Source organism: Haliotis rubra, unplaced genomic scaffold (genome assembly GCF_003918875.1).
Source record: "Haliotis rubra isolate DU_JTF1 unplaced genomic scaffold, ASM391887v1 Scf437, whole genome shotgun sequence".
NCBI lineage: Eukaryota > Metazoa > Mollusca > Gastropoda > Lepetellida > Haliotidae > Haliotis > Haliotis rubra.
The window spans coordinates 176,601-196,721 of NW_025767121.1; the positions used below are offsets into that span (position 1 = coordinate 176,601).

At 37.2% G+C, this 20,121-nt stretch overlaps 1 protein-coding gene across 2 annotated transcripts in view; it reads left to right on the forward strand.

Annotated features, from left to right (window-relative positions):
- Nucleotides 1-13,145: 13,145 nt before the first annotated feature.
- Nucleotides 13,146-20,121, forward strand: part of LOC124289245 (synaptotagmin-5-like) — a 91,665-nt gene continuing 84,689 nt past the window's right edge. The window contains exon 1 of one of the 2 annotated variants that reach the window (XM_046725850.1): nucleotides 13,146-13,694. In XM_046725850.1, the coding sequence (XP_046581806.1) occupies nucleotides 13,292-13,694 (403 nt within the window). In that variant the 5' untranslated portion in view covers nucleotides 13,146-13,291. The remainder of the gene's footprint in view (nucleotides 13,695-20,121) is intronic. The other variant, XM_046725851.1, reaches the window with a different exon arrangement.

Sequence of the window (20,121 nt, forward strand, 5' to 3'; positions counted from 1 at the left end):
GACATGTCCATAGGTTGTACCGTCAACAACCCTTCTTTCATGGAAAAAGGATAAACCGATGAATCCTCCTGATCCGTCACATCAGACACTAACAGGATTAAGGGCAGATTGTCTGTGTCAAAATAACCTTGCGGGTCCGTAGCCGTGTCCTCTGAACCGCTAGGCCCATGCAAATCAGACTGCTGGGTTGATACACCGTTATCCATAGCAGCCGACCCAGTGGCCTGGCTAAAGCCGAGGCGGGAATCATGTGCCGTCTGGACCGAGTCAGACCCGTGAAACGCTTGCAGCCCGGTCTCCCCGTGGGAGAAGGTAGCAGGCTGTATGTGACAGGGAGCAGCCACGGATGACTGGCCCCCGGGGACAAAGGACGCAGAATGTGTAGCCTGAGCCACGGTCACCCCGGATCCGGAGCCGGCTGGGCCGACACCATCCCCATCGCTTGAAGCCCTAGGCATCTCCCCCTGAGGGGACCGGCCTCCTACGTACGCCAGGGCATGGTAAAACTGGCTTTCCCAGTCATTGCACCCATGGTTTCCGTAGAAAGTGACTTTGGCCCCCCGGCTCTTGCCATCGACCACCAAGCCACTGCGGCTATCTGCCATCTTGCTGGATAAAACAGGATCCTCCAAATGTTTTGACAATTAAATTTTTCGTCATTCCTCATCTCCATATCCCGTACAGATTTATCCGTGGCCACCTGGATATTGGACTTAAATCCCGCCAAAAGTTCTGAGAACGCAGATATATCAAACTGGGGAGAGGATTTGGATTTAGATCTAGAACGAGACTTCGGTTCAGATTTAATAGATAAAGGCGGCGATCCCTGAACTTTCTCGACTTAGAACATTCTGATGACAATGAATGTTTACGCTTCCTAACTAAGGAACAAGATTTGCCCATCAACAAACAATCTTCTTCAGACATTTCCTGACACAATAAGCATCGATCCGAGATTGAGCAAGGTAAGCCTTTATAACAGGAAGCACACAAAGAGTGGGGATCAACATCCGCCATGAATTTCTGACATTGCAGACATTTGCTCTGCCCCATACTTGTCAATCAAAAAGGGCAGGAAAACTTCAGACCCTAAATACGTTGGAAATATATCTAATTTAAATGCAAAACAGCAATGCAATTGAATATTAAATGGAATGCTATTTGTAACTGACCTATATATGAAGAATTGAAGTCTTGATTTGAAATGAAATTTCGCTCGATTCTCTGCACGCCATGCATGTGAAAATACAGAAAAAATTATGAAGGGTTCTAGGAGAACAATACAGTGACGTCAGGATCAAGGGAGATAACTCAAGGGAGATAACTCAGGGGTAAACTAGGTATATAACTAGGAATTGCTATGACTAAGTGTTAAAATTTCTTTTGATTTTCTGTATGTATTCTGTGTATCCACAGGAATAAGGCTACCATAATCCAGAGGGAATGTTTACATTATAATTATCTTCTTTGTGTCTTTTGATATAAAATATTTACCATTCGTTGATTAAAGTAGAAAACCTGCTTTGTGAGTTTGCTTCCTTGATGACGGTCCTGATGCTGACTGGTCTAGCTGCATCATGTTGAGTTAACTTCCTATGGTGGACTTCCTGTATTGAGGAAATATTTTCTGTATCTTCTTGTTGAAGACAGATTCCAGCCACGTCTTCCTCTTGACTGTTTACTCCTGTATTGTATTCGATTCAAAATCCTTATTGATGTCGGCTTTGTATGTTTTGTCTTTTTAAGGTCTAGAAAATCAATGAAATCTTTTCCTTTCCATGGCGTGAGCAAACATGAGCAGCTTCCAAAGAAACTGCCTTTTTACCAATTTGCATGTTTTGCCAGCATGAACGTATCAAAGCACTGCCAGCAGATTTGAGTAATTGGAAGACATACTGTTATAGCTCCACCGCAGTGCATGTGACCGGGCCTTTTGGTATGCAGGATCAGGGGTCTTTGAAGAGGTTTGGTTTGATTGTTGTTTAACGCCACCGTCAGCAATATTCCAGCTATATGGTAGCAGTCTGTAAATAATCGAGTCTGGACCAGACAATCCAGTGATCAACAGCATGAGCTTCGTTATACGCAATTGGGATGTGATGACATGTGGGTCAAACAAGTCAGCGAGCCTGACCACCCGATCCCGTTAGTCGCCTCTTACGACAAGCATAGGTTACTGATCAATTCTTACCCGGATCTTCACGAGTTGTTTATTTAGTCGGTCACAACCCCTTTTAGTATGCAGGATCAGAGTCTTTGAAGAGTGTAGCTGGGATTCTGATGTGTGGTATTTGGACCCAAAATTGTACTTGATATGCAGATTCATCATGTATATGAACACATGTCATCATTTCCCAATTGCATAGATCATGATGTTGATCACTGGATTTTCTGGTCCAGACTCGATAATTTACAGACCGACCATTTAACTGGAATATTGCTGAGTGCATCGTTAAACAACAAACAAACAAATCAGTTATATCACAGCGCTTTATCTTGATTGTTATCAATATTGGTGTTTTGTTGTTCTAAAAACAGTGTCCCACTCATGATCACTGGATTTTCTGGTCTGGAGAGGTCCAGTTATTTACAATGGTGCTAAACAACCAACAAACAGACAAACTGGATTGTCTTGTTCAGATTTGACCCAGATTTGATGGAATGTTGCAATCTTACTTATAACTGGTTTTACTGACCCAGATTTGATTATTTGCAATCTTACTTATAATTATGGTGACTTTACATTAACATTCTTACTCCACAGTATTTGTGCAACGGGTATTTGTGTTAAAGACCGATTAAGAGTTTTGGGGTAGATTGTGTAAAGTTTTGTTCTCTTCTATTCTCAGTTCATTATTATCATCATCATCATCATCATCATCATCATCATCATCATCACCATCACCATCATCATTTCTGAATCGTGGTAGTTACTGGAATATTGCTAAAAGCGGCTTAAAACCAAATTCAGTCAGTCAGTCTGCTAATGACAATATTCAATACACAACTTCGATCACTGACCACATGCGTAAAACTAAACTCAGTCAGTCAGTCAATTGTGCAAATAAGAAGAAAATGTTACAGTGAGGAGATTCCTCTTATTATTGATGTTTGAATAAACGCTTATTTGAACAGTATTGCATTTCCTTTTCCACATCTTTCTCCCAAAGGGGATACCACTTGTACATGAGATCAAACGATATTGACAAGGAGATATTGGTTTCATGATCCTCCACTGGTCTGTTGACATAAGCTGGACTTTTTATCGTTCAGGTCTGACACAAGTGATGCTTGTCATTTGTCTTACTAAAAAACATTATCTTTCATTTCACTGAATCAAAGACACAACATTTATAATTGATAATGAGGATGTGACAGAGTGCCATCGAGGCCCTGTTGTAGCTGTAGAAGCATAGATTTTATCATCATCATCATCATCATCATCATCATCATCATCATCGTCATCATCGTCATCATCTCATTATCACCATCATCATCATCTCATCATCATCATCATCATCATCATCATCATCATCATCATCTCACCCTCACCATCATCATCATCATCTCATCATCATCACCATCATCATCTCAACATCATCATCATCATCATCATCATCACCATCATCATCATCATCATCATCATCATCATCATCATCATCATCATCATCATCACCATCATCATCATCATCATCATCATCATCATCATCATCATATCATCATCATCATCATCTCATCATCATCATCTCATCATTGTCATCATCACCATCATCATCATCATCATCATCATCATCATCACCATCATAGTTATCATCATCATAATCATCATCATCTCATCACCATCATCATCATCATATCATCATCATCATCATCATCTCATCATCATCATCATCATCTCATCATTGTCATCATCACCATCATCATCATCATTGTCATCATCATCACCATCATCATGACAGTTTCTTAACAACTTTTTTATTTTTATGACAAAAATTATGCAGTTGTTTTCTGGAGTTGGTCTGTTGTTTTTATTGCAGTCTGCGTTGGTTTGATGCTTTTATGTCTATTTGTTTTTGTGTTAGATTGCAATTCATTGGTATCATTTTGTCTCAAAAAGACTGTACCTGCAGCACTGTTTGGACAGGAAGATGCATCTGCATGTGCGTTGCCATAGCGATTGTGCAGTTGACAATCAAAGCTATGAATGAACACGAATAAATAGTAAACTTTCAACAAGAGTACAGGCATGAAAAATGTAATGAGAAAATCCCTAAATCAATTATTTTGTATATCAACTAGGATAAAAGAAATAAAGGATGAATGATATATGACGTGTTTCATAAAATATATTATGTATGCGAACCTATGGAGATTCCATCTCATTTGCATTATATAACTTGCATCAGAAACATACATTTTGACTTTGATGATATTTCAAGGGGTAGAATTGACACAATTTGCCCTCCTCTAAACTCATCTATTTCAGATGATTTTACAAAAATTTGGGAAAACAATAGTCACAGAATATTTGACAGTCAAACTTAAGTTGTGTTAAAAACTACGAAATAAACACTAAAACCATTTTATTTCTATTTCCTTTCGTACTATAGTTAATTGTCAATTCCCAGTCAAGATTTCTAAATTCTTCAACTAATTTTGTATAATAAGTATCTGAACATTTCTAAATCAATCCAATAATTTTGCAGTAAACAATATTTTATATATTCATAACATGTATTCCTGTTAGCCCTGTTAGCAGTATCCATTACGACCTCCACATGTATTGTGTCGTTATAGCATTGTGACATCATAAGCATTGTGACATCATAAGCATTGTGACGTCACGGGCACAGTTACCTGTTTATTAGTTTTACCTGATGATGGGGCCGGAACAGGCCCCGAAACGTTGTATGAAAGAATAAAAGAAGATAAAATCCAGAAAATTCTTTATGTTCACCAAATAACATCTTCTAAAATGCCAATCAAGCATCTGAGATGTCCTGTGTGAAAATATTACACAAACCTGTGATTTTATGTCAGCTTCAATGTTGCATCTAAGTTTCCTGAACTTGGTAATGGTTGAAGTGCTAATGTTTGTTTGTTTGCTTAAAGCCTCGAGGACATGTAAAAATTAGGGTCTTGTCCAGAAAAAACAGTGATCAACATTCTGAGCATCTGTCATTGCAACCGGAATAGGATGGCAGGCATGAACGAAGTCAGCAAGTCTGACCGCCTGATCCCATTGGTCATCTGTCACAACACACACAGGATTCTCAAAACTAATTCTAACCCGGATCTTCACCGGGATGACAAATCTTGAATCCTGATAACTAATTGTTGTTTGATATGTCCTACTGTTTCAATAAAGGTAGACATGATCACTGCCTGCCATGAACCGAGATTTAGGTCTACGGAAGATGACTAGTATCACTGGAAAATAACTGATAGGTAGATTTTACGCCTCGCTAAATTTTAGTGAGTGAGTGAAGTTCAACAATGCTATTAACAGTATTTCCTGAACATGCTTTAATCCAATGCTTTTGCATTATTGTGGGGATATTAGATTTTACTTTGGATTTCATGCCTTAAAAACCTCAAATGATGAAAACCAATCTCTATCAGTACCGTCCGGAGAAAATCTATGGCTTCAAGACTGACGAGAATGTCCTAACAAGCACTGCACACACTGGGAAATGTGCTTAACATATTATCTCTTTCAATGAAAATTAATTTTCCTTAAAATTCATGATGTATTTGTATTGTCCTATGATTTGAGGGGCGGTGGGGTAGCCTAGTGGTTAAAGCGTTGGCTCGTCACGCTGAAGACCCTGGTTCGAATCCCCACATGGGTACAATGTGTGAAGCCCATTTCTGGTGTTCCCCGCCGTGATGTTGCTGGAATATTGCTAAAAGCGGCGTAAAACCAAACTCAGTCAGTCAGTCAGTCCTATGATTTGACATTCATTACAGGTGACACAAAACCAAATGTTTTCGCATAGACTTCCATAGTTATGTTATTTTGTCTTAAAAACTAACCAAGTTGTTAACAGCCTTTATATATAAATGCACAGTATGGCCTTAAAGCTACAATAAAGACACACATTTTGGCTGGGTTAACAAGTTCTTTTTCCGAGTACAGGAAGTTGAACACACCAACCACAGTTCCGCACCAAATGTCACCTACTTGAAAATATCTCTGTACATATTCAGCATATATCATTGTGTCAAAAAAGACAGCACTATTTTTAAATGTAGAAAAATATGGTCCGTTTTAATTACTGGATGGATGTGCTTTTAAAAAATACAAAAATCTTTCACAAAAATCATCCAATCAAAACTACGGAATCTGATTTGGTGTAGTATAAACTACACAGAGAGAATAGTCCATGACCAGATCAACTCAGTGGTAACCTTGGAAACAGAATGTTATTTATAAGTTGTCTGAAGATATTATTTCAGAATGATATTGTGGTATTTTTACAAATCAATACACATCCATTTACAAACTGTCGGGGAAATGTGTTCAGTGTAGGCCAAATTAAAAGTTATTCATAAAATGAATTCAATATTTTAGGGTCACAAGATACATTTTGTTAATTAATGGGAGACAACTCTTCCTGTACTGTTGTCTGTGGAGACTGAATCTGAAATGGATATACATGTTAGTTTATTCAACATCTGAGTTGTGCTGATGAGTAAGATAACTGAGTAAGTGGTTGAGTGGGTGAGTGTGAAAAATGATGAAGTTTGTCAATGAACAAATAAGAAATGGAACTGTCACTGCCAGTGACTATACTATTCAAAAAGTAGGGGATATTGGATTTACAAGATTGATAAAGTGCAAATGATGAAGCCAAAGAGGAAACAGACGATGAAGAGAAATTAAGGGAAAATGTAACAATTTTTTCCATTCCTTTGGAAATGTTTCACCTGTACGGATATACATTACTGTTCTCATATGCACTGGCATTGGCTAGTGGTTAGACTGACAACTAATCTCTGAAATGAACATATTTTACTGAAAAAAGTTCATAGTAAAAAAATATATATATAATGAAAAGGAGCCCTGAGACTTTCTTCATTTTCCAGAAGCTGAGGAAATCTAGACTTGCCACATTTTCTAGACTTGTGTGGGCTTTCTTGGATATATTTGCTTCAGGGTCTGTATGACAGACTAGCTAGTGGTATGCTCGCAAAATGGAATATCCCCTACATTTTTGAATGGTATATATTGTGTCTGATGCAATTCTATATGCTCCTGTGTATGTTGAGGTGATAATTGATTTGCCTTTGCATGTGTTTATGATGGGAGCTACAGGTGGAGCAGAATAGGCACACCTTTTAACAAACACTTTCTGTCCTCACTATTTGCATGAAATATTTAGCACATTCTTTGGGAAGACATTTCTCATGATTATTGTACTGGCAGTTAGGTGCCTGACTGTGAGGGTGTGGGTTCGAATCCCGGATGGGACTCAACCCAACAAAAGTACTAGAATCTGTACTTTACTAAGAAAGTGTAATCCCAAATATAACATATGTTATATTGAAAGGGAGTTGTTGCACTTTCACAAATATGATTATAATATCCTGAAATTAGTTTTGAACCAAATTCATGACTTTACGTTGGTTAATCCAGGATCTAAGGAATAAGATTCCTACCAGTAAGTGTAACAACATCTCAAGAGAAATATGTTATCTTTGGATATCTTCCTCACATATATATATGTCACCCGTGAAGATCCTGGTTAGAATTGATCTTCAGTAACCCATGCTTGTCGTGAGAGGCGCTGCCATATAGCTGGAATATTGCTGACTGCGGCGTAAAACTAAACTCACTCATTCACTCACTCACTCGCATATATATGTTGACTGGGAACCACATAAATAAACCACGTAATGAAACTGAAATTAATTTGTTTTAATCCACATTCCTGATGAATTGAAAATATTTATTGCATGATCAGCATTTTTTTATAATGATGGATGCCATTTGCAATGACTGACAAAACAGACACAATTTATGTTTACAAAGAGGTTCTTATCCATAGAAATAAAATGCCCAAGCTCTATTAATTTCACCTTCAGCTAAGGAGCAGAAATACATCTCAAAATAACACTGTTATTATCGGACATCGTCCTCAAATAATGCACTTCTCCATCAGCTGAAGCAGCCATTACCTCTTCCATTAGGTGAAGCTGGACGAGTATTGATATTGCTTTGTCATAAGTGTCCATAAGATCTGGGGACCCATCATTGCCACTTGACCTACATCTCAGGTCAGTGGGAACACACTGCCTCACCTTCCTGAACATGAAATAGACAGCACTCTATTTCACATCATTCTCAAATCACCGATACAACCAGCCTGGTAAAGATGCCCTGATTTCGAAATTGACGATGTGCATTTCAAGGGCGTTGTTTTTTGTAAACTGGGATTTTGTGAGAGGTTTTAAGTGTATTGAATTAGTTTTTAGTGTTTTTTGTTGTTTTCTTTTTTAATTTGTGTGAAATGGTGATTACGAGTTATACTGATCCGGGTTTTTTTTGGTTTCTTTATTTTTTCAATTCATGTTAAATGGTGATTACGAGTTCTACAGAACACACAAATGTATAGAATGGACACAGAAAAGAGTACAATGCATCCAAAGGGACACATGATAGTATTGATTGAACCAATTCTTTACAAGGTCTTTTTTATATAGGTGTTGTAATTGACGTTGTTATCAAATCCTAAGGAAATATGTTTATTACTATAATTAGGAGACAATTAATGTGATGATTGTGGTGGTGAACAGTTGAGATCCTTGGGGTTGTGGCCATGTTTAGCTGCTTCAGTCCTGCCTCACAATGAACATGTGACACATATGGTCTCACCTTAATCAAGTGAGTTTGTTCAAAACTGCCTCTGTTCACCCAGCAGTGAATGGGTACCCCCGGTGGGATAACTGGGGTAATAATCTCTGCACTTTGCGCATAATTTGTCCTTAGCACCACAGACCATCTTTAAGGGTGATATTAGGCTCTCTGCAAGGTATTATGTTTATCATCCAAAACTGTGTTCCACAGGAGATATCGCTTGTGTGAGATCAAACGATATCTCCTAGGAGATATCGTTTTGACAGTAGATTTTGTACAATGCCCTGACAATGCTATGACGTCATGTACTTGATGACGTCACAATGCTATGACATCGCTGCACTGCAAGTCTAATGGCAGTACCATGTTCAGAGATGTACATTTTTCATTGAAAGTTAATGAAGAGTGATTGTGGATGATAAATAGAATCTCACCCTCGTGTCTTCTGATATCAAATATATCAACACTCGTTGATAAAAGTAAAAAATATCCTCGGCAAGCCTCGGATATTTGTAACTTTATCAACTCGTGTTGATATAATTGATATCAGAAGACACTTGGGTGAGATTCTCTATATATATTTATATGGTGAAAATGTTATGTCAGTGATAAGTTAAAACAACCCCATTAATCCAAATATCTGCAGCATCTTGAATGAAATCTCCTTGCACAACATTTGTTTGTAGTGAAAGCCTTTTGATTTACTATTTTATAAATAAGCTTCTCACTGAGATCTTGGAAAAGTCAGAGCATGTTGCTAACACTTAATTCTTTATACACAAACTCAATTTTAACATATTGTATAAAATAGAACATTCATAAGGGTGAGGTGGGGTGAAATTGGGTTTAACGTCGTGCTTGAGAATATTTCGCTCATATGACGACGTCCATGCGAGTGTATTTGTATGTGTGGCTGCTTGTACTATAATAAGGGAAATATATAAATAGATATGAACAATTTATCAGAAAATGTTTAAAAATGACCTAAACATGTTTCTAACTATTTATTAGATTTCTAATGGTGCTCCCTGTAATCTAGATGTTTGCAATGAAAGAGAGTGAATGATGAGATCACATCTTCTATACAAAGATCCCACGTTTTTTTACTTACAGCCTTAGCAATGTATAAATAAACCCATGTTCCTTCAAGGACGAGGAAGACATTATTTTGCTGTAATTACAACATCACAACAATTTTATTCTGGGATCAGCGTTCCTGAAGTGGTTCTAACACAACGGACAGGGTAGAGAAATGACAGATACCAATGGTTAAATTCACAGGGTCTATATAATAGAGCTAAGGCTGTCAGTGACAATATACAAGTATTTCTTGTTGCTGTTTTCGTTTTTCTTTTTGTCATTTCTTTGTGTTACAAGCAGTTTATGAATAAATTTTGAAAAGTCACTGGCCAGGAGGGCTAGCAAAGTAAAAATGTTTCTAGCCCACATCATACTTCACTGGCCCTTCAAAATATCAACATCAAAACACACATCGGTAAGAATTGGTGTGATGTTTGGTAACTGAAGATGTTAAACGTTACATTTGTATTGTATGTTTTTCACAACACTATTAACATTTTTTATATAGCGATCTTCATGTAACAAGAGATAATAAATATCACGAAACTTTTGCGGACGGACTTTAAACACCTTACTGATTAAATTCATGTGCATTGAAGAAGTATCTTAAAGTATCTGAGATTTTTCAGCTAGCCAGTCGGGACTGCTTTAACAATATATTACTAGCCAGATTCATAATCAGCTAACATTTGGCTAGCAGGGCAGTAGCTATTTTGACCGCTGGTTACAAGCCTTTGTGGTTTAAGTTTTGAGTGAAAGTCCCATACATCTTTTAACATACCTGCCTCAAGCTGGCAACATTCTTACTAAAATGGTATTAAAACAGTTAAGGTTTGGTAATTCTAGTTGATTTGAACTTCAGTACGTCATGTGTTTTCACATTTCTCTTTAGGCCTTTTTTTAAAATTACTTGGTTTGCAGACTTTTAAACAAAATTTTTAGATTGGTAGGGAGGGGAAAAAAGAAGGGAGTATGGAGATGTTATTTTCACACTTGAGTATATCCTATAAGCCAGGTGCAGCATGCCAGCTGAGCAGTATGTGGCATTACCTTTCTCTCTGTTCCGCTGTATCAGGAAATATTTGAAAGGTATAATTTGCTATCTGTTCCTTTTTTTTCCTTTTTTTTTCACTTTCTTTGTTTTTTATCAGGTCGGTGGCATATACTGGCAAGAAAAAAATGTAAATTTTTTTCTTCTTTTTTCCCCACTTTCTTCACATTTTGGGTCGACGGATCCGTAAACCAAGTAATGAAAAAAAAGGCCTTAGTTTAGCAGTACCTGAAATAAGTTTGTCTCCATATTGGAACTTCACACATTGTACCCATGTAGGGAATCGAACCCAGGGTCTTCGGTGTGAAGAGCAAACACTTTAACCACTACGCTACCCCACCACCCATTGGAGCTTTACATTCATTTTGGATATCCCCTGATAATTTGCTTCATGTTTGAAAAACACCTTCTCAATAGATATTCTCCAACAAAGATTTTCTTAGTAATTCTGACAACTGAAAATTGTATGGGATGTATGGAAATATCAAGAAACTGATGTCTTCAGGCTTATTCTAAACTTACTGTTTTCACTTACATGTTGTGTTTCTGAGACAGATAAAGTGTTGTTACACGTCAGTAATCCTCTTGTTGTCGGTCCGCCTACAGTTAAATCAGGTCACAGAAAAAGTAAAGATTTGGAGTTTGTTTGTAGGTATTTATTTAATGATGATGATGTATTGAGTTATGTTGCCATGTGTACATGTTAAAAAATATTTTTAAAAATATACTCGAGCATGTATAGTTGGATCATAGGATTTTTGACATCATATGTTTTTGGACTGCAGTGCTTGCTTGGGCTATAGTGAAGGGGGTTGTATCAGAGAGACATTCTTACTTTTTGAATGATGGCTTGTGTTAAGGATAAAGTTATCTAATATAAGTTATCGAGATGTTTTACAGGCATTCATATGATTAGAAAGAAAACAACAATCATTTCTTGTCCAGGAACCAATAATATGGGTATATATGAACATTTATTTATACCTCATGTTGTACTTTGAAGGGATGTCAAATTAATTAGCCCAGTAATCTTCATTAATCCTACAGTTAAGCCATCAGTCCCCACTGATTGAAGTGACACTTATGCTAAGCTTACAGGAAAATCCACCAAATCTTGCTGTTAATCTTGCTGTTAATGCCATATTGTTTTCATTGTTATTTCAGTGTTTGTTTTAGAATCAGTGGTGAGTGAGTGAGTGAGTAAGGTTTTATGCTGCTTTTAGCAATATTCCAGTATTAATGGACAATATCTTAGGACTCAAGCTTCATACATTGTACCCATATGGGGAATCAAACCCGGGTCTTCAGCATGACAAGCATATGCTTTAACCATTAGGCTACCCCACCCCACCGCCCCTAGTGGTGCATGATATGCCTGATGAAAGTTGTTTTTTTTGGGGGGGTCAGTTTCTAAATATTTCTTATTTCAGTTCAGCTGGTTTATGCAAATTAGTCAGTAAGTCAACATTTACTTTGAAATGTGTAATAATTAGGTCACGAAGGTTAAACATAGAATTTAAGTGCAAATATATCATGGGGGGGTGGGGGGTGGTGGATTTTTTTGGTCAGATATGTCAATTAGGACAAGACATTTTTCAGGACAGTGAAATATATGATTGACATATTTGATTGACACCAGTGTGACCTAATTTATTAGAATGGAACACACTAATGTACATTTCAATTGAAACAAATGTTCATCATTGACCTGATTCACTCAATAATATTTGCGTTATCGTTAATTGATTCCCGTAATACTTTCTATTGAAATACCTGGGTTGTGTCGAAGAGGATTATATGCCACTCTAAACATTCACTTGCCAGCTGAGTGAGGTATATAGATTTCTCCTTAACAATGACTAGACACAAGGTTGTGAACTCAGAGCAATAAACTTACTCATGGAAAAACTCTGTACATTTCTGTAGGGGATACATTCACTTAAATATATACAGACACACCTATCTGTGGATAATGGAGTAAATTTAGTCATGTGAGTTCTTTGTACTATAGTGTATACATGCTCTCATCAGCCTTACAGACACACCTATGAATGTATAGGTAGAAAAAAGTGACCTAGTTTTGGAACACCACGAACAACAATCATTTCTCATGACAATGCTTCTTTATTCCAGGTGCATAATCCGACCTTTCATCCCTACCCGGAGTGCGTCTCTCACCTGCTAATCACGATGAATAAGTCATTCATGTCAAACACCATCTAGCTCCCCACTGATTCCAATCTCATTTAGCTGGGACAGTATTATCCAAGGGAGATAATCCCATTCAGCCTGTATTGACCATGACCAGTCAAAGCATACCAGGCTATTTAATAGCAGTGTACGCCTGCATACCGGCTGTGGTACTCACACTGGTGATAGTGCTTCTGTATGTGTTCTGCTCCAAACGTTACCGCCTCAACTGGTATGAGCGTACACTTTTGGAAGAGAGGTGTTCGGACCAGGTGAGTCCACTGTTACGAAGGGACCAAGCAAATTCATTCATGTCCGGGACAGCCAAAGGAAGAGGGATACGGGCTGGGAGTTTAAAGACCGAATGGCTCCTAAACGTCCGCAAGATGGGGAGTAGTCCCAGTTCGCCAACTGCCGATGCCAGTGAAAAGTTTTGGGTACCACCGACAGTGATTGAACGGAAACGAGCGCAGAGTCTGGTACCTTCTCTATCCCGCAATGATAGTGACGAAGGTAGGTTGATATTTTTCTGTTTATTTATTATATTGATAATTGATTTTAATAGAAATTACCTGGTGGTTCATGAATGAATCATTATCTGTTCCTGTGAGTTCCTCCAGGGTCGTCATCTTTTGATGTTATTTTTTCCAGAGCATGTTTTTAATGATGCACAATTGATGACAACATTGGATGCCACTGATGGCTTCCTTAGAAAATCAGTGATTGATTTTTGATTTGAGGTGAACTGAATTTCAGTAGACGTTATGTTTCCAATCAGTTCAACCAGCATTCAGATCTTACTCAGCGATATCAAACTGAAGGTGATTTTCATCCATACAGTATTAGACTAGTTGGTTATTGTTTATTCAAACTTTATTTAATTATTTTTGTCTTTTATAACAAGCTGTTTACAGGGAAAAGGGTTTTTCACCCTTAATGTTTTAATCAATGCAGTTTTCACTTGAAATATGCTGTTAATCTGGCGATTATTAATCTTTGTTTCACTAGTTTGGATTTTTTAATATTTTGGATTAAGCGGGTTCACTTTAATACAGGTTGGTAAAGTGACATGGACCTAACTCTCAGTCCATAATCAACTACAAGAGTTTTCCCCACATTCGTGAACCTGATATCAAATTTGATTGATGAATTTTTGTCACATTATATGACTATTTTACTGGTTCAGTCACGCTGTGCATAGTCGTACTTCATCAATACATGTAAACAGATGCTTCCGCCCACAGAGGCTCTGATGAACACAGTCATGACACGTTACTTCATTACCGGCTGGCGTACGACTCATCAAAACTGAGAATAAAGGGATTGTCTCTAACTAAACTAATTGTTTCTTGTGACATCCTCAGCATAAGATATGTATGAGAGTTGATCTTTGTGTTTCTATTGTGTAATGTTACATATGGATCAAGACAGTCTTTGAATGCTGTTGTCAATTATGAATCGCTCCTGTTCATTGTTCAGACATCTGGGTACTTGTCTATTGATTGTATTTGGTGCCTGGAGAGAGTATTATCAAGTACGATGTGTGGTGTTTTTCAAGAATGTGTCTCGACTTGGTAATCCTTCATGACGCCATTGTCTCGTCTTGAATTTAAGGAATGAAAAGGACTGTTGTCTCGTGATGTTTGTCTAGAATCTGTGTTACACTTCATACAAACAATCCTCAAATTGACGAGAATGAACATCTTCCTGAAAAACCAGTACCTTGAATTTAAGGAATGAAATGGAATGATGTCTCATAATGTCCTGAAACTGACATCTTCCTGAAAAACCAGTACCAGACTCTAGATTTAGGATCTGTCTGTGATACCTGATACCTGAAATTGACGAGAATTTTCACCTGTGTGATGTTTCTGACACCTGAAATTGATGGGAATCAATATCTCCCTCGCATACCAGTACCTGAAACTGGCTAGATTTAGGATCTGCCTGTGATACCTGATACCTGAAATTGACGAGAATGTTCACCTGTGTGATGTTTCTGACACCTGAAATTGACGAGAATCAACATTTTCTTGACATACCAGTACCTTGAATTTAAGGAATGAAATGGCCTGTTGTCTTTCAATGTTTGTCTAGAATCTGTTACACTTCATGCAAATAATCCTGAAATTGATGAGAATCAACATCTACCTGACATATCAGTACCTGAAACTGGCTAGATTTAGGGTCCATCTGTGATACCTGAAATTGACGAGAATTTTCACCTATGCTATATTGACGATACCTGAAATTGACAATATCGGAATCTACCTGATGTAACTGATGCCTGATTAACAAGTCCCATGTGGAAGCTGTTAAACACACATCGTCCTTGTTACCCTACCTTGCGATATTTATTTTGATTAACACTTTGATTGACAGGTGTAGCAGTGAAATTAACACCGATTGATTCCCTGGCATGTCCCACTGTTCATGTATTCAGCTTCCTCAATTCTACAATAAAAACACATGTTGTGTAATCCTGACAGAATAGGGTCCATGTTTTGATGGCTTCAAATCAATATTTTACTCATTAATATGTTAAATATTCCTGCGTTAGGAGAACTTTTATTCATGTGCGAGAATATTCAAGAGTTGACATTCTCGTAAGATGGTGTAGGGAACATTTAATTAGTGTAACACTTTAAAGATTGGTTATTTTGTATGAAAAATGTCATCAGAAACATATGTTTTATAAAGACAGTGGTATTATTGCGTGAGTGAGTGAGTGAGTATTGTTTTACGCCGCTTTTAGCAATATTCCAGCAACATAACAGCAGGGACACCTTAAATGGGCTTCACATGTTGTACCCATGTGGGGAATCGAACCTAGGTCTTCAGCATGACGATCGAATGCTTTAACCACTAGGCTACCCCACCACCCCATTACTATTATGTAGTTTGTATATGATAATAATAATTGTATGATAACAAGTATAAATTAAAACTTCTCTGAAAGGCCTATGAGGGTTGTTAAACATTAGATTAATAGTTCCGCAAATATAATATGCATGCAGCATTAAAGTAAACAATAACGGCAAGAATACAGGAAAAAAAAATTCACTTGATGTATAAATAAATAACGAGTGGAAATAATCAGCGAAGCAATTCTACAAAGGATTTGTCAGTTAATTGTTATTTATGTAGAAAAAACATCTTGTATAATTGATTCATATATTATTTATATGTCAAAATGGTTTATATGCTTCTAAGGTAAGCAAGGATGCTGAAAAGAGAGTGCACTTAAAATTTTAAAACACCCAATGAATGAAAATAATTAGGGAAGTAACTTCTGTGAAAGAAAATAGTCACTTCGCAATTATTTCAGTTGAGGAAATGTCACCATATATATTAATTACATGTTATTTATATGTCAACATGGTTTATATGCTTCTGAAGAATTAACAAGGTTGTAGAAAAGAATGAAAAAGAAAAAAAATGAATGGAAATAATAAGGGAAGCATTTCCTGCCAAAAATAGTCAGTTAATTGTTATTTATGTTGAAAAATGTCATGAAATGATTCAATTATATGTTATTTGTATGTCAACGTGATGAGTGTGTTTCTAATAGCCGGGATGCACATGCTAGGGTCTCTCACTTAATCCAGTACATCTGTACTGAACATGACGTATGTTCTTCTTAAAGTAATTCATGAAGAAATCATTAACTTCAATTAGTTTAAAGTTTGATTAAACAGATGACCTTTAAGCCTTGTAGATCAGTTTTGTGGTTGAATGATATTAGGTTCGGTTGTTTGTTATTTACCGGTAATCACTGAAGATGTGCTTTTATGTATATGTTTTCAGGATCTTTGAGAACATTGTATATAGAAATGTCCTATGAACATAATCTGTATCCTCATCAGTCAGCTGTTGTTATTTTGACTCATCATCCATGCATATTGCTTTGATAATAAGAGAATAACAAGCACCAAGAAATTGAGGATTATCTGTCTCAAGTGAATGTCTCAAGCCTTTGGCAAGGCCTTACAGCATTGATTGACAAAGGACAGATAAGTGAATGGATGGTGTTAATGTCAAACCTTTGGTGAGAGACTTTAGCATTGATTGACAAAGGACAGATATGTGAATTGATGGTGTTAATGTCAAGCCTTTGATGAGAGATTTTAGCATTGATTGATAAAGGACAGACAGGTGAATGGATGGTGTTAATGTCAAGCCTTTGGTGAGAGACTTTAGCATTGATTGCCAAAGGACAGACAGGTGAATGGATGGTGTTAGTGTCAAGCCTTTGGTGAGAGACTTTAGCATTGATTGACAAAGGACAGACAGGTGAATGGATGGTGTTAATGTCAAACCTTTGGTGAGAGACTTTAGCATTGATTGACAAAGGACAGATAGGTGAATTGATGGTGTTAATGTCAAGCCTTTGATGAAAGACTTTATCATTGATTGACAAAGGACAGATAAGTGAATTGATGGTGTTAATGTCAAGCCTTTGGTGAAAGACTTTAGCATTGATTGACAAAGGACAGATAAGTGAATTGATGGTGTTAATGTCAAGCCTTTGGTGAAAGACTTTAGCATTGATTGACAAAGGACAGACAGGTGAATTGATGGTGTTAATGTCAAGCCTTTGATGAGAGACTTATAGAATTAATTCACAAAGGACAGATAGGTGAATATATGTTGCTATGCTCAGATAGGCTATGGTATATTACCCACTGACAAAGAAACACTGCTGAAAAATGTATCCAGAAGGCAACCCGTAGTTCACATGTCCAATCAGTGACATGACCAATTGATGCTGTCATGTCATGCACCCTTCAAACAATCAAGCACCATGATGTCACATGGCTTAAATTGACCAATCAGCATTGCAAATATTGAAAAAGTACAACACAGGGTCATTGTACACTTCTGGGTAATGTTTGCTGTCTATAGATCGGTCAATCATCCTATTACCACAGTACAGTTGAGACTTCTTCTATAGACACTTCTATAGGGAAATGTGTTAGCCATCATGATTGAATTACTAGCATGACATCTTAATTTTAACTTGTTTGAGTGGCATATTATATTAAAGAAGTTGTATATCCATAGAACTCTCCTTGTTGTTCATCTTAATTTTTCTGAAGTTTAAGTTTAAAATAAGATTGAGTTTAGTATTTTATGTTTAAAGTTGAAAAAAAGTTTCATTTTTTTAAAAGGGTTCATAGCAGGGGTCACTGTTTAATCCTGTTCTTTTCATGTTGCAAGATATTAAATATGCACTGACTGGATTAATGTTTTTGTAAACAGTGTTTTTGTGCAAATTTTTGAATGTAAGGTTAAATTCAAAATATAAACAATTGAAAATTCAAATGCATTAGAAATATTGGCATGCTTGGTTTAAGTAATGCTTTCAGCTAGCCATTCGATCTTCATCCAAACAAAATGAAAATTGTGTCATTGCTCATTGACCATTAATTCACATGGGATGGAAGTTTGTTTGTTGCCATTTCTTTTTACACTGTTATCGATTAACGAGATAGAGGTTGAAATGAACAACTTTCAGCTGTAGGTACATGCTGTTGTTAGCCCAACATTTAGCATTTAGCTGTCAAGTCTTCACAATCATTCCCAATTCTCACGTCTCTCTGCAGTGTAAATATGACAATGCAGCCTTAATGAAAGCTAGTGTAATTCTGGGAGTGATGAATTGTGTTGACAAGACAAGATCGCAGCGGGGTGTAGATTTCTCACATTGATTATCCGAATCTTGCTATGGAGAAACGTGTCGCATTAGCACTCGTCAATACTCAGCTGACAGCGATACTGCATTAATTTGGATTGACAAAACACTACATGAAATACTTGTAAAGGTTAGAGAGATAGTTTCATGTGAAAAATATCAGGAAGTTTTCTGACTTGACACTGTCTGAGTGATCGGTGCTGTTTCACGTGTGATCACCACTCATGCAAGAGGATTTAAACCATGTGCACCAGTCTGGGAAATATGCTTTCTTGTTTGGACATCATCTCTTAGCAGCGGTACTGGGCCTAGATTTTGGAAGCTCTCTTAGCGCTAAGATAGTCGTAAGTTAAGGTTAATGTATGGCACTTGCGACTATCTTAGCGCTAAGAGAGCTCAAAAATGTAGGCCCTAGTGTACTAGTCAATTTCTGACAGCCACCTGTGAAGATCCGGGTTAGAATTGGTCTTCAGGAACCATACTTGTCATAAGAGGCGACCAACGGGATCAGATGCTCAGGCTCGCTGACTTGATTGACATATGTCATCAGTTGTGTTGATCAATGCTCATGCTGTTGATCACTGGATTGTCTCATCCAGACTCGATTATTTACAGACTGCTGCCATATACCCGGAATATTGCTGAGTGCGGCGTAAAACTAAACTCACTAACTCACTATTTATGTACTATCATTTCACACCATTCTTAATAATAGTCGGGTACAATGTGTGAAGCCCATTTCTGGTGTCCACCGCCATGATGTTGCTGGAATATTGCTAAAAGCGGCGTAAAACCAAACTCAGTCAGTAATAATAGTGATAAACACAAAATATACATTTTATTTGGATATGATATCAACACCAATCATAAAATATCCTAATGTTATTTTCCTGGCTTGCCAGACTCAATTATTTACAGACTGCTGCAATATACCTGGAATGTTAAACAACAAAAAACAAACAAACAAACAAAACAGTCAGATGCTGAGCACTATCATGTTCCTCTCCATCCAGCCTTTGCTGTATTCCCAATATTCCAGGAAAATCACATCAGAAATGGGCTTCACACATTGCATCGTGTGGAGAATCGAAGACCATTGCTCGAGTCACACACTCATATTGAGTGAATTGTCAGCATAATTTTTTAGGGGTATAGTCTGGCCTGGAGGGGTATACTTTGGCCTGGTCCAGAATATACCACCGGGGTATAAACTGGGCTAGCCTATAGTTTACCCCGGGGTATAAT